General features: G+C 40.0%; 1 protein-coding gene across 1 annotated transcript in view; it reads left to right on the top strand.

The window, feature by feature from the left end:
• plekhg5b (pleckstrin homology domain containing, family G (with RhoGef domain) member 5b) overlaps positions 1-16292 on the top strand; it is a 64108-nt gene that overhangs the window by 11984 nt on the left and 35832 nt on the right. The window contains 1 exon segment of the mRNA XM_054609256.1: positions 5005-5081. Coding sequence (XP_054465231.1) covers positions 5005-5081 — 77 coding nt within the window.

The following is a 16292-nucleotide window of genomic DNA, read 5'->3' on the forward strand; positions in this document are numbered from 1 at the left end:
CATTGCTCAGTTTGTCACAATGTACTGAACAAACTTTTGACTCAAATCACCGGTCTCCCTATGTGCTGTCTACATCATATTTCATGTCTGACAGCCTTGCTGTCTTTCCAAGAGGAAGATGAGAACATTTAATTTCCATTATCTCCCTTATCCGTCCTTTCAGTTTGGAGCCACAGCCAGGAAAAAGTTAGCTTAGCATAAAGAGTGTGTCTCAGCCAGAAGTCACTGCTGAAGGTCCAAGAAATAGTCTGGCACATAATCCCACTTAAAAAAAACAATGTATTTTTACACTTTGTTTTTTGTGCCAATTAAACAACGTGTTAATTTGTGAGCTTTACTGTAGCGGTGCAGATTCACACTAGCCGTTTCCCCTTGATTCCAGTCTTTATGCTAAACTAAGCCAACTGTCATACTCGCTGTACAAATATGAGAGTGGTATCGTTTGTTTTTGTTATCTACGTCTAAACTATTATTATTAATTAATGGTTTCTAATTATTTCATAATTTAAATTCCACCAAAATTGCTGTAAATCTGTACTAGAACTAGACAAAACACTAGAAAACTCGCCTAAATTACTACTACATAACTTTATAATACAATAATGATATCTATATCTTCATGTCTATATACTCTTGTTACACAGAAGTATTTGTTCCCTCCCTTCTTGCTGAGGCCTATAGATCCTTACATTTATTAACCAGACTCTTCATCCCTACCTGTCTTTCGTCCCTGCAGAGCTTACTCACCTTCTTGTCCACTGATTCCATATTTATGTATTGTATATATCTGTCTCCAACCTCGGAATGTGCTTGTATGTCTGTTGATTTCCCAGGTCTCCCAGTCCGTATGCATCATGGAGGGTGGAGGAGCTAAAACATGATGTGAAATTGTGTTATGATAAGATCTCACCAAATAGAAGGCAGAGTGAAGCATTCTTAACATGCCTCATAAAAATGTTTGCTCGACTCGGCCTCTCCCCACCTAAATATGGCATTCTAGGCATGATGCGGCAATAATAGACATGGTTGAACTTTTAGGGAGTTTGATATTGCATTGCATCTCAGATCAAATGGGTGCAGATCTTTAGTCCACATCCAAATATATGTGTGCATACCACTGCTCCTGTGATGTTTTTTAGTATAGTATAATGGATTTGTGCAGTTTCCAATAATATTGCAACGTATTTACCACTCAAAATCCTAAGTAATATTTGAAACAATGCTTCCTTGACAACAAGAGGCCTCTCATTTTTCGTCTGCAACAGTCGATTTTGTCAGCTGACTGTTTCTGGCAGTTCTTATCTGTTGTAGCTAGCTAATAGGTGGGTTGAAAGCAAATTCTTCCCTTACTGACTTTTTATTGTTTCCTGCAAATTCATATGAATCAGAGCCCTGCTAAAGGGTCTTGAATATGTATTTGATGCTACATATAATCAAAGTTAACTCAGTGTTGTGAACACGGCAAGAATCATGACAATTTTTTTCCTTAAAACCACATTCATACTTGCATTATGCCAAACTGAGGAAGTGGTGATTGACAATTTGGAATACTTAGTGCATCTTGTGTGTTCGAGTATGCAGCATTTCGAACTTGACTCTGCTGCTCTGGCTTATTTATGGGTGCCTAATGGGTCTTTGCCCCCAGGCAGTGTCTATCTGTGGTGAGCAAGCCCGCAGAGAGCTGCGTTGATGGGATGCTCCACTGTCTCTTTAGTGTGCAAGCTCATTGTCTGCTGTCACGTGTGTTCGTGTATAGTTTTGTGTGTGTGTTTGTGTGCATGTGCGTGTGTGTGCTTGCTTTTGGCTTAATCAGCAGTGCTGAGTTCAGGAATTCCAGTTCATCAGAGAGAGAAAGCGGGAGAGTCAGCAAGATATGGGCAAGTAGGAGAGAAGACGGAGCTGCAGCAGATGATGAAGGGATCTTTACAATATAACGGCATATTGAGTGGATTTGATGTTATGGCTCAGTTAGTTTTAAGTTTTTCCGAATGAAGGCGAAGCAACACGTAACGTAACCCATGTATCCATGTTCATTTGTGTTGCCTCCACTGCTTCTTTTGCATAACAAGCTATACAATGACTCGTCAGATTTGTAGTCATGGTATTGTTACTTTGAGACCGATGAATTTGACAATTCCACAATTTCTCCATCTAGTGTCGTATCCAAAATGCTTCCACACATTTCAATGAAAATGGATTTAACAAACACCCCTTATTGGAAAACAAGGGATAGCTTTTACACTGCATTTTGAATTTTGACATTTTATAATATTTATTTTTTCACGTTTCAATAGTTTGACTTTTGAATAGAGAGACATCCTTTGTCGGAGGAAACATGCCATAGATACAACATTGACATCACCTAAGTTTATATAGCTAACTTGTAAGCTAACAGCTGCTTATTTACTCATTCCACAGATACAGAGCGACATTTATTTGCTTCTGTCCACCTGATGGATGTAAGCCGTCTGTGAAGTCTCGCTGTGGTTAAGAAAGTTCTGACTCTTTGGGAAACACTCCATAAAAGCTGGAGGCTTGTAAACCCTGAGGGGGCCGTTAGCATGAGGCCTGCTGGCCACAGTCAGCAGGTCTCGTCCTGCTCCCAGCACAGTAGAGACACATGAAAGACTTTCTTTTTTTGTTTTCCCAGAAGCTGGTAGAAGATTCAACAATTTTTGTGAAAAATAAATTGTGCTACAGAAATTCATGTAGAGCTGGGCAAATATTCAATATGATGGACTCATACATCAGGATATATTGATACACAATTACGTTGTCTAAATTGATAATTACAAACTAGCTCAAATACCTCAGTTTTCTGTATTATTTTGCACTAACATTCTTGAGTAAATGAGAAAACACATATCAAGTATTACATTCACACAGCAGTATACAGAACCATGTGGTCATATTCAGTATTCATACTTATTTATTGAATTACCAGAAAACATGCAATATCGTGATATGCATCCTTATCAAGATATGAAATTACCTATATTGGGATTGAAGATTTTGGCCATATTGTCAATTCCTACATTCATGGTCCACAGAGGGTGAATTCTACTGACTTCGGTGATCTCCTGACTTTTCTGGCAGGTCAATTTTTCACTTCTTCTGTGAAATATCTCAACAGCAGTAACTTAATGGATTAACACAAAACCTCTATGATTTTTTTTTTTTTCTTCAACCAAAAATTGTTTGTTTCCCTTCAGAACAGAGCATACTCTACATTTTATACATACAGTTGTTTGACTTGTATATTACTGATTGGTGAATGGATGTACATTATTACATGGAATTGGACATTGATTTAGATTAAGTAGATAAACCGTTTTGCCTCAGCTTTTCTTTAAGCTCTGCCGGCAGCGTTGCTTGACTGTAGGGATGGCAATGATGGTTGATCCATCACTTTGGTCCAAACCGAAGTATCCCGACAACCATTGGGCTGATTGGCATGAAATTAGGTGCCGACATTCATGGTCCGCAGAGGATGCATCCTACCTGACTCTGTACTAGCGCCACCAGCAAGTCACAGCTTTTATTTATTCTTATACATATCTCAACATCAACTTACTGGATAAGCACAACATTTTGTACTTAAATAAATGCCCCAGACTTTTCCTTTTAGAGCCGCCACCACCAGCCGGATGACATTTTTGGCTTTTAGGGAACTGTCTCAACAACTACTATCTTTGGTGAACAATTCATAAAGCCATCATCAGGTCTTGATTTGTCCAATACCTAATTTTGTATTGGACATTTTGTACGAAATGAAAAATCAAAAGACATGTCCATCAGCCTCAAGCGTGTTTGCATTTAGCTCAAAGCACCGCTGTACCTAAGTACAGCTACTAGCGTGGCTACAGACTCTTAGTCTTGTTTTCGCTCCCATCGAGCAAATTCACTGCAGGCAGGTTGACCCGTCTCATCCCAGTGGGGAACCCATGGGCTCTGTGGTATGCACCAATTACAATGTTTTTCCCTCTTCCCAACACGCACCCTTGACCTGTGAGTGTAGCTGTAGCCAAGTGGATGACTCAAGGTGAATTGTTTCCGTACGCCAGCTCAGGCCCGGAGCTGTTTTACTATTTCTTTCATGGTGACAAATTATTGTTTGAACTTGGACTTAAAGTTCAGCCACCAAGTGACTTCATTTTCTTGCAGCAGCCCGTCTCTATTACTGATGATTAAGTAATGATATATAATTTATGGCACGGCCAAATAGGGAGAGGGGACATCACAAGGAACAGGTTATCTGAGCTTTTGCTACAAAGTCCTCTCATGCCCTAAAACTGGTGACATTTTAAGCACTTTTACCGTCTGTCCCAAGCCCCCCCTCCAGCTCTCTCTGCTCCCCGTCCCTGCTCTTACTTTCTCCTCCCTACACGTATATTCTCTGTTTTTCTCATTAGCCAGACAGATAAATATCAGTGCTCTGTTATGATATCTTTATCGTGTGTGTACATGTAGAAGATCTAGAAGTAAACACTGCCTTTTATCATACCTTCAATGCAGCGTTGGCCAACTTGTCAAGTAGAATTTAGAGGTTTATTTGACAACGGTGATTTGTTATGGTGGAGTACAGCGAGCTTACCCACGATGAGTGCACTTTCGTACAAAAAACAGAATGGGGCTTCCTCTCATTCGTTTCATTTTCTTCCTGTCTCTTTGGTTGTTTTTCATTTCTCTCTGATCTCCTCCCAACAACACACCCCTCCATCTTCCCTCTGTTTACCTTCCCTTCGAGAAATCTCTTTAACCGGACTTCTCTTTTTTCATTTGGTCTCTATTACTGCATGAGAGTTTTTTCTTGTGTCTCATAGTCACTCTCTCACTCCGTCCTTATATAAACACAGGCATTGACTTCAGTCTTCGTGTCTACATTATGCTTTTACAGCTTTACCAAGAAAGGTGTGTTAATGGATGTGTAGCTTGCTGGGTGGCTTGTTATGGTGTTTTAGTGATAAATAGAGATGTTTAATTGACTTGTGTGTTCTGTTTCAGATGACAAGCCTGTCCAGGAGGAAGACTGGGTGGTGTGCCAGCACCCTGAGTGTCCTGAGCGCCGGAGGGCCTCTAAGGTAAGACCTTAAACCATTAAACCTGCCAGGTCAACTAAAAGAAGGACTGTGATTTCAGTAAACAGTCAGCAGGCTTATCTTCAGAGTGTCTTCATTTCCTGGAATCTGTGTTTTAAATCCTATTTGGTTCTCTTAATGTGTAACTCTGCCCATTTTCGAAATACATACATTTTATTCTTATAGTCAAGACAGTCTTGTAACATCAATAAACGTCAATATTTATCTTCCAAACCCAAAAACAATCCCCCACCCCATTCATTTTGGAAAAACGTCCTCCTATAGTATATTTTTTTATCAGATTTATTTCAACTGTCTCCAACATTCTAAAATCATAACAAAACAAATGTTGGAGGGCAATGGGCTTCATCCCAGCGTTTCAACAAAAAAGCGCCCTGACCACTTTTTTTATGTTTCTATGACAACAATATCTTGACTGCATATTACCACTCTAAACACCGTTGTATGGTAGACTAGCATCGCTCTCCTGCTTTCTGTTTATTAAGACTACTATTTGTTTTATATTACTTTTTTCACCATGAGCACCAAACAAAGGAGGTCTGCTTCACTCTTTGTATAGATGAGCGTGTCATCACTCAATCTGACAGCTGTAATGTTAGAGCACGGCGAGGCATGGAGTACTGTAATAAAAGCACAACACTCACCAGCAGTATTCACTGTCTGCCTGGCCGATCTGCTCTTAAATAAAAATAAATTGGTCTCTGTCATGATAGCGTCTGTGAGAAATCTAAAGTTTACGATAAACAGACACACACAGCCAAAACAAGCTTCTCCTCCATTTACTACAGTGACGTCAACAGCGCTTTTCTGAATGGTTCAGAGATTTTCAACATGAAGTGTTACACCTTGTCCTAACCTGATGTAAGAGTCAGACTATCACGCCCCGTTGCTATATATCCAACGCTTTCTGACTACGCTGAATCCATCACGTATGTTAACAGGGGAATGTTCTAAGTACAGGTGAATTTTTTGTTTTAGAACTGGGAACATTTTATTATATTATTAATTTTGTGACATCTATTGCACATCCCGGGAGAAGGATTCCTCTTTAGTTTCTCTCCCTGAGGTTTATTTCTTTTTTATTCCATTAATGTTTTTTGGGGGAGTTTTTCCTTTCCCAATGTGATGGTCCAAGGACAGAGAATTTTGTATTTTGTACAGATTGTAAAGCCCTTTAATGAAAATTTTTGATTTGTGATATTGGGCTATACAAATAAATTTGAATGGAATTGAATTTGGGTATAAAAGAAAACTTTCTGTGGGTTTTGTTATATGATATATCTTGTTTGTTTAATCTCGATCCAGCTGATTTTTTTTCCCCCTTTTTTTCCCCGACTGCTGTCACCAGTTTCCAGTCTTTATGCAAAGTTTAGCTATCCGGCTTCTGGCTGACGCTTTAATTTAACAGACAAACACGAGAGTGGTAACAATCTTCTCATCTTACTCTCCTAAGCGTATTTCCCATAAACATACAGTTTGTGATTGCTTTGTTTCATTTATCAAGTTGATTATAAAACAGTGAGTTTTGTAACTATCTTTGGACAGAGATGTTGCTATAGAGCCACCAGGTCTGCAGAGAGAGGAGGTCAGGTTGGTTGAATTGGTTAGCAAAACATCAGACTTTGCCTTGGGATCCTTCCGTCCATTTCCTGTTTCTTACAGACAGGCGGAGTTGGTTTCTTTTAACCATAGCCATAATCGTTCCCTTCCCTTAACCAAGTGGTTATTATTGTAACAATGATGACAAACATCAGCTAACCTTAACCAAGTAGTTATTTTAACCCGAACCCTGATTTATTGACCCCCTAATCCAGTCTACTTTATTCCAAAAACTAACCAAACTTTAAACTCAAAATGTTTTAACAGGGATTTGCAATGCTTTAAAGGAGACATTGACAAATGATCTGGTCCTGCCGAAATAGACATCAGAGGGCAATTACATTAACGTAGTTATTATCAAGGCTTGTGCTATTATGGCCGGCCCGTTCACCTCAAAAGCGTTTTTTAATTGTCACTCAAACAGGATCCAAAAATGAAACGAATGAAGATGTATGCATCCTTAAACTGTGCCCATAACTCATTTTGGACCCCCTGAGCTTTTGATTCACACTGGACGTAACCAAGAGTTATTGCATCTCACTTGTGTTGCATTGAGACACAGTTAAGGTGAACCAGAACGGCAAAGCTACTTCTTCTTCTTTTAGGTGTTAAAAGGAGCGTGATTGTTGGGGCTCTGTGTCTGGCCACTAGACTGTGAAATGAATTATTCCTTTGAAGCCGCCGGTTTCTGAAAGTGGGAGTCTCGCCAGAAGAGAACCCGACACAGTGTCTGGTCTGTCAGTCGGCCTCTTGGCTGTTTTGGTTTGTCAACTCCCTCCTGCCACTAGAACTTAGCATTGGACGGATTTTCCCATTGAATCAAGGAGTTGTCCCCTTATCGCACCTTAGTGGAAACAATGGAAAGGGAAAATGACATAGAGCAAAGTGTATTCAGCCAGCACGTGGAGAGAAAGATGGTTATATATAGTTTTTCCTCCAAGGCAACTGAGAATAATAAAGTGGGGGTAGAAGAGAGAGCCAAAGAGCTTAACCTGCACTATCCTTTCCCTGCTCCTCACATTATTGAGTCTCCAACCTCACTTTCACTGAGAGCCTTTCTGCCGACCCTCACATAACAAGTTCCCACCCTTTAAAAAAAAAAAAAAAAAAAAAAAAAAAAAAAAGAAAAGATTTGTTTGCAGAGTTGTGAATGAGGCAGATAGTGAGTTTATGTGCTACCTAATTTTGAAGTATGCGTATGCATTTGTGTTTATATGACCTGTTGTGACAGAGGGGGAAGGCAGTCTGGGAGAAAGCATGTCTGACGCCACCTGTCTCCTTGGTCAGGGTCAGGGTTGATGTTACGTAAGGAGATTAGGGAAAGACTTGTAGCCCAGTGTGGACTGGGATAGACGGACAGACGGGGAGATGGAGGGGGATGGGTTGACAGCTGATAGAGTAGTAGACAAAAAAGTATTTTGACCTATTAGCAGATTAGCAATTTAAGCAATGATGTAATTTGATGACTCACAATTATTCTAACATTATTTTAAAGGTTTTGATATGATTGACATTTTTTTTTTTTCAAAAGTTAAACTGCTATTCAAATTTACTAAATTGTAAAACACAACTTAGCTGATGCAAGCTAAGGCTACATACACTTTCCATTTAAAACTGGGGTTTTTAATCCGAAAATGATCTCCACACGGTTGGTTCAGCAACAATTATCTTTTCTGTTTTAGTAAAGAGGGGATATTCCAAGATGCACCATTACTAATATTTTTGTTGCTTCTAGTACTTTTAAGGTTTCAAGTAAGTGAGAGGGTGAGTCATGAAAGTTTGGTCATTATAAATAAGAAAAATGTGTGTGCAGTGTAATTGTTTATTGTGTACAGCTTATTTCTCATTTGGCTCGATCTCATGGCTGTTGCTCAAGAGTTAAACATTGCCTGTGTCAATCTTTAAACAGCAGGGGGCAATGTTATGGCAACCCTTACCTGCAGTGCAGACGTCAATCTATTGCTTATTCCCCTCCAGAGCTTACTTACTCTGCATTTACTGTACAAGTAGAGGCACATTTCTAGAAATAATTGGAACATAAAAATAGCTTTTGCCCACTCCGCCTACTCAACAGGTTTAGAAGGATTTTTTTTTCTCTGAAAATGAAAGAAAAAACATTAAACTTTTATATAACAAGTGCTACGAATATTCTCTTTGATATGCCGGTCCTGCAATGCTTTTAGACCATTTTATTCCTAGTCAGGCCTGCCTTTGGTCTCCCACTGCCTTAGAACAGCTCCCGGTGGGGCTGCGTCTCTTCTAGTCACAGCATGAAACCGAATGGAGTCACAGCATGAAACCGAATGGACTGAAGCCGAATGAGTTCACCTGCACCATCATTTACTAAAAATCACACCAGGTGTCACCGTCTGTGCTTGTGTTGCTGTAGCTCAGCGCCGTCACCACATTACACAACAGCTATTCAAAGGCAACTAGAAGGCTTTTGGCCAGACACATGTACTTCCAAGAGGGCTTACTGGTGTCTTTGGATACTTTGCTGTGGGTTTCTGCAAGTCACAGGGATTTAATATTGGCCTGCATGTGTCCAACTGGAATATGACATCTAACACAGACTTAGTTCTTGGCTGGGTTGGTTGGATTCATTTCAGATTATGTTGGTTAGCGCTCAATGCTAGTCTGAGCTTGCTCCCTGGATCTAGACTCCCAGAGAAGGGCTTATTATCCCTGATCGCTTGCCCCCCTTCGCTCCCCTTTGCCTCTATCGCTGTCTCCTTCATTTCCCTCCCTCCCTCCCTCAGCTTTGACAAAACAGGAACAGACAAGACAAGCCGAAAGGTGTGGGTCGCCTTGGCAACGGTCCCCTCCCTGCCTAAACAGCTGGAGGCACAGGGATTATGTTGAGAGTGTTGGGGTATGACAGAGACAGAAAAGAGGAAAAAAAGTTTCACTCAGCTGGCTTTAACTTTCATTTTCCCCCTCTCTCTGAGAGTGAATTTCCACCCACCTGTTTTTATAAACATTTTCAATTTACAAAACCTGAGTGGTACAACAGCAATTCTAGGAAAAGATTTGCAGCATTGTAAGAAAGTTTTTATGCTCTAAGGTTTAAAAGTAGACATATTGATAAAAAAATATACAACAAAGTACCATGGAAATGCACATAGAGAATATGAAGCACATCTTTGCTTTTGTCACTTTGCTTTTGCTCAAATTAATACATGAAACAAAAATGCCATATTTAAATCATGTTTTTCACGGTCGTCTTTTAATTATTTCATCTCCTATTTTCTTTCTGGAAACTATTTTAAAATATGTGCTACATTTAGAATGGAAACCTTCCTGACTTGTGTGTCTGATGCCATCACTCTGTCCTCACCCTCATCAACATTGTGTTTTCGGATGGCTTTCATTCCCTCTTTCTTTTCTCCCTCTCTTTTGTCCCATTCAGTCACATATTATGAGTAAGTTTTATGGGAAGTAATGTGATATTAGTCAGACAAGCACAGGCGCACCCGAGTCTAAGACCTCGCACAGAATCACCTTATTGCTAGTGGTTGAATCATTCAACCTTTAGCTGTTCTCCTTCTTTTATAGTCGTCATGTGAAATTTTCTTTTCAAACCACTTTTTGCTGATTTACAAATACAGACACACTGGCTTTATTCACTTAACCCGGCTTTCCTTTCCACTGACCTGCTTTGCTGAAAATCTCACCTAACTGACACTGACAAGGACCTGCTAAGGCTGCTAAGTAAACACTCCTATTGGACTGAATACCCACTTTCTGTGTGTGTCAAGTGGCTGATGGGTGCATGGTATAAAGTGAGATTTCCTGGTAGAGATGGATTCAATTTTGTGTGTCTTACAATTACACCAACACCTTCCCACCTGTCTTATTCTAGTCCACCCTTCAGCCTGCAGGCATTTACTTATCCTGCAAGGGTGGAGCAATCAGTCACCCAGCATGTATTGACTGTGGCACAGTTTATAACAGCTGTATGCATGCTCTTAGTTTTCTTGTTTTCATGTTCAACTGTTTTGCTTGATGCATGCATTCCTCACAGCTTGTATTGTACTTGAGTGTCTTGAATGACTGCAGACTACAGTCCTTACTTGTTTTTCTGGGAAAACAGGATGTGACCTCAGCTATAACTGTAAAGTTCTTGGAAAGTTTACTTTATGAAGTAATACAAGCCCACTACTGGAAATGGTAGTCTGCAATGTTCTGATGACTGATGACTCTAATTTAGACATTGGGGGAGCTGAGGAAAAGTTAATTGCTTTTCAACAGGATGCTGACTGTTGAGATTCTCTGGTGTTAATTTGTTTGTTCTATATTACTTTGCACACTGCTTTTGTTCTGTCTAGTTCGTCTTTGTCTCGTAACGTGCCAAACTCAGCCTTCAAGGGAAGGGTGAATGTGCATGTTTTTTCCCCAACATTTCATTCCCTGTTTCACATTTGCAGACATACTTGTTCACACACAGCAGCAGCTTGGTTGACTGATTTTCTGCTGCTAGACTGACTAGAAATTGTTTCACATTTGCAGACATACTGAGTTTGATTTTCTGCTGCTAGACTGACTAGAAAAATTGCCTTTAGTCACCTGGTTCTTTATCTTTTGTACTACAACAACTTCATACACGGTTGTTCTGTAAAGGAAGCAGCTGTAAAATCAAATTATGGTAATGTTATCGTCTTAAATTAAAACTGTCAAACATTTAAGCTAACGCCCACTTTGCAAACTTCCTAACAAACTACTTTTTATTATGCTTAATATATTTGTTGGCTGTGTAAATATCTAATGTTAGCAAAATATATTATTGCGCCAGTCACCCACTTAGGAGACAGGAAGCATATACAATTTTACATAATTTTAGCAGCTTGAAATGTGTATTTTTGGCACAGAAGTGCTCTGGGGTAAATGGTAATGTTAGCATGCTAACATACTCGCAGTAAATAACGTACATAGCGACTTTGCCACACATGGAGCCATACCTAAAAAGGATTTTGGATGCACACGCCAGACTCAGTAAGTGCGTTATGGTTTAGTTGGCTGAGGGGCCATGCAATGTTCCAGGCTTTAATGAGACCTGTAAACTATCAAGTAAAGCTGAAATGCATTCAAAAATTATTACAAACTGTTATTCTGTGCACCAAGGAAAAGTGATCCCAGGCCAGTTCGTCTATGTGAGTGTTTCATTAAGTGAAAAAAATGCACTCTGGGTCAGACTTACTGGCCCTCTCTTACATTCTAACACATGGTTCCTGATTAGTTTTTTACATGATGGACCAGTTTGAGAAACATTCAATGGCCTCCACCAAGGAGTTTCTATCTATTTAAGTAGTTAGACCTCTTCCTCAAAGTTTCTGCATTAATCAGCTTTGTGACTATGACTAGTGAGTTTACAGTAGGTTGACTTGTCATCATCCATTTATGAGACATCTTGATAATAATTTCCCTACATGGGAAAGACTGAATTTATGGTCAGTCTTGGCTAAGGATAAGCTTTTGTGTTGAGTGCTAGCTGGCCTCGTTGTTTTATACACCTCAGCCCATGATAACTTATTTTTTTTTATGTATCACATCATGCTTATCCTGCAAAAGACAGAAACGTCCTCCTTGTGTTCAGTCATCGATAATCCCATGTTTATATATAAATTTCTTCCCAGTGGAGTAACACTGTTATGATGTTGATCTCTGCCAACCCAGGCAGGCTACAACACGCTAGCAGCTCTCTCTTGTATAGACACACACAAATCCGCTATGAGCCAATCACAGAAGCTGTACTTTTCCAGTCATATGTGATGTGATGGTCCAGAAAGAGAAGCTAATGATTCAGAGACACTTAACAGAGATGTGACGATATGAAAATATCCAATTCCAGTGAAAATACGAAACGCAGGATAAAGAAGACGTAGTTTTCTTTATTCACTTGAAAAAAAAACTTTTTTACCTGGAGCATATTAACAACACCAGCTGATTCTGATGAATTTCTTTTGAGCAAAATAGGTTAAGTGTACTCTTAAAGCGAGACTATGTAACTTTTAATTCCCCTCTTACAAATCCAAAGTTGAATAAATTAGCAACAAATGTACCCTTATTCAATATATTGAGTGTTTACTGCAGCGTGACTTGGTCTGGTATAACTAGTATATTTTTGGCAGCTACTATCTGCTTTTGTTAGCAGGCTTTTGATAGAGATGGAACTGACATAAGTTAGTCAGCTGACATTGCTGTATTTTAGCACATCACTGCTAAACATTTCAATGGCTTTATCTCATATGTAAAACAATAAGTTAACACATTTGTTGATTTAGTAAATGTATGAACAAACGGGTAACAAAGACAAAGTGACTGACATTCATTTGGAGTCATGTTTGACGAATTTAAGCTTACTCTCTTTTTAGCTCTGTTGTTGGTCTCTACCAACTCCTGAGGGAAATATCTGGCTCTTTAGCTTCCAAATGCTCACCTTTGTCTGTCAGCTGTAAGGTGTTTAGTTACACAAAGTCATGTCATCCATTGTTAATCTAAAATATAGAGTAGGACAGCTTTAAAGCAACTGACTGAATGGACTTGTAATTGACGCCACAGTGGCTGCTGTTCAGCAAATGCTACATTGTCTTGCTTTGAAGTCTATTCATCGGTGACGTATAGAAAAACACAATATATTTGACTTTGATGTTAAGATGCCCCATTGATTTTCAAGATCAAATGCTGACCTAAAATAATGATGTAATGCCACTGACATGTGGAGGATGTTTGTCTAACAGGGTGAGTGGAAAGAAAGTCAGTTTGACAGGCATCCGGCAATAACGGACAAACTGGACACTGACGAATGTGTGTCCATACATACAATGTCCCATCAGGGAAGCACAAACACTAGTAAGGGAGGTGTACCAGTGACGCCAGTTCCAACCCCCCAGGAACATCCCAGTCAGGAAGTGGCATCTCGGCAGACAGGGGGAATAACAGGAAGAGGGTACCTGACTGACGCTCCAATGGAAACGGCCCTGTATTGGCCGACCAATATAGCCGGGATTCAAAGACTTAAGAGAAGGCCCCCAGTGAGGAGATGGATTGAGAAAACAACCCCCCTAAATCCCTCGCATGCGAAGAGTCTTCCCATGGCAAACCCCACTAATTGTTGGTTTGCTCAGAGTGTTTTGGGAACGTAAACAACCGCTGCTTAATGAAATGCTGTGAGAACAGCAGTCTGCACTGCTTTGTTTGAGAGGCGATAATAAGCTTTGTAGAATCTCTAATTCAGAACGTGTTATTATGGCTGTGGAAGCGTGCTCTCTAAATCACTCTTAACTGGAGCCAGCCACGAAACCGTGGAACTTCCAGCAGCATCATCATGGGTGAAACATTTGGCTTTAATCCTTTCTCTTTTTTTTCCACTTATTTTCCTTGCGCCGGCTTGCTCATCCTTGTTATCTTCACACTTACATTTGCCTTTGTTTTCCCCCCTTATTTAACTGCTCCCTTGAAGATATGAAATAATTCAAAGCTTATGGTTATTAAGGGTAATGCCAAGGTCAGGCATCAAGGGAAGGTCACTCTTTTTTCAGGGCCCCAACAATGGCAGTGCCAGTGGGGTCTAATCCTTGAAGATAATTGCATCGCTGCTGTCCACTTTAAATATAGCCTCCCCTAATTAAGGCTGACAGTGGGGGGTGGCGGGGTAGACATGGATTCAACAGGTCGCCTTGTTTTGAAGACACAGGACAAGGAGAGGAGGGGTTTGGGCATTAAAACCTACCCCCTCACCTCCCCCTCCTTCTCTTACTACAAACATACGTCCCCCATCCTCAGGGGCTTGAATTGTTTTTGTGAGCTAGCTAATTGCGGGGGATTTAAACACGGTTCATCTTGGATTAACCTGAATGACAATAGAACAGAGAGTAGTGGGTTTAGTGTGCGCGGTCAGCGAAGGAGGCTGTAACAGGACATAAGACTATAAATCATACTTGCTATTACACCACACTCCTACACAAAACTGCAATCTCCCACACACACACACACACACACACACACACACACACACACACACACACACACACACACACACACACACACACACACACACACACCACACCACACAAGGACTGCAACGAATGATTATTTTCCTTTTTGATTTATGTGCCGATTACAGAAAAACGGCAAATCCTCACATTTTAGAATCTGGAACCAGAGAATGGTTTGCTTAAGGGGTATTTCAGCAATTGAGTATTACATCTCCATAAAGTTGGTGGATTAAGGAGAGACAGATAAATAAAGGAATGGTCAGATGCCGAGATATGATGACTTTCAGTCCCACGATTTTAAAACACTGTATCCTGCTTTTCCCCATAATCGATACACAATAGCGTCTCTTTATTTGACCCTTCTTGCTTGGCAAATACCGACGTCTTCAGTCTACAAGTATTTTCCTTAAATTGCTTGTTTTATTCAACCAACAGTCCGAAACTAAAATATATTTAATATACTATCATATATGCTAAAAACATCAATCCTCTTATGTGGGAGAAATTTCCAAAAAATGAATTGATTTTATTTTCATATCTCTTTATCAACTAATCAATGCATAAACTAATCCTTGCAGCTTTAAACATGGGCTTTCTGTGATAAATGTTAATTTTCCAAACATCAGCCTCAGGGTTGTTTTCAAGTGAGATAACCCTAATGACATCACTGTGACATCAAGGTTATTCATCTTAGATGTGACAAAGCTCAGGTTCATATGAAAATGAACCTGTGTTTCCTTCTGTTTTTCATTGTAAACCTGATCTGGGTCAAACAGAGTTATGTAAGTGTATGTTTTGTAATGTTGTCTGTGTGCTGGTTGTGTTCCAACGCATTTACTTCCCACTCCTGATCAGTGCTTTTGAAGAACCTCAACTGAACTCCCTCATTTAACCTTTGGTCCCCTCAGGGTCAAAGTGAGTTTGGATTACAGTTTGACATCATCTGAAATAGGATGGAAACTTGGCTAAGTCTCGAGAGAAAAGGGCTCAGTTTCAGTGGGATTTTACATGAGTCAGCCAGGATGTGTGCAAGCTTGTGGGGGTGTGATTGAGCAGATGGGCGTGGTTGATGATTTTCTGCGTGTGTGTGTATGTTTGTGTCCTCCCAGTAGACTGCTGTAGTAAACAGAGTGAGCCTCTCAGCTATATCACGTTCCTTCAATCTCGTCGTCTGTCACTCGTTCTGCTGTTTTAACCCCTGAGATCGGGATTATTTTCAAACTCACTGAGACACACACACACTCGTCTGAGGGACTACAGAGCAAATTCGATCCAGGTTGGGACTACAACTTTCACCACCTGCTGTCTGTTGGAGATATTGATTGGTTCTTCTGCTGAAAGTTTGTCTTTCCTGGGAAACTGGCGTTTTCTATGGTAGGTAAACATACTGTAAAGAACAAGCTTCTCTCTTGGAGTCTAGTGTGACAGCTCTATTATTATATAAAAGTGCAGAGAGTGTGGTGCTTGAGAAACATTAGCATGTCTTGTCGTTTTTATTCATTCTCTGATTTCCGACCTTAAGTAGGACTTTAATTGTCATTTGTTTTAACCAATTTTTTTATATTGGTAAAAATATAGTAACACTTTTTATAAGTGTTAC

Source organism: Anoplopoma fimbria, chromosome 12 (genome assembly GCF_027596085.1).
Source record: "Anoplopoma fimbria isolate UVic2021 breed Golden Eagle Sablefish chromosome 12, Afim_UVic_2022, whole genome shotgun sequence".
Classification (NCBI taxonomy): Eukaryota; Metazoa; Chordata; class Actinopteri; order Perciformes; family Anoplopomatidae; genus Anoplopoma; species Anoplopoma fimbria.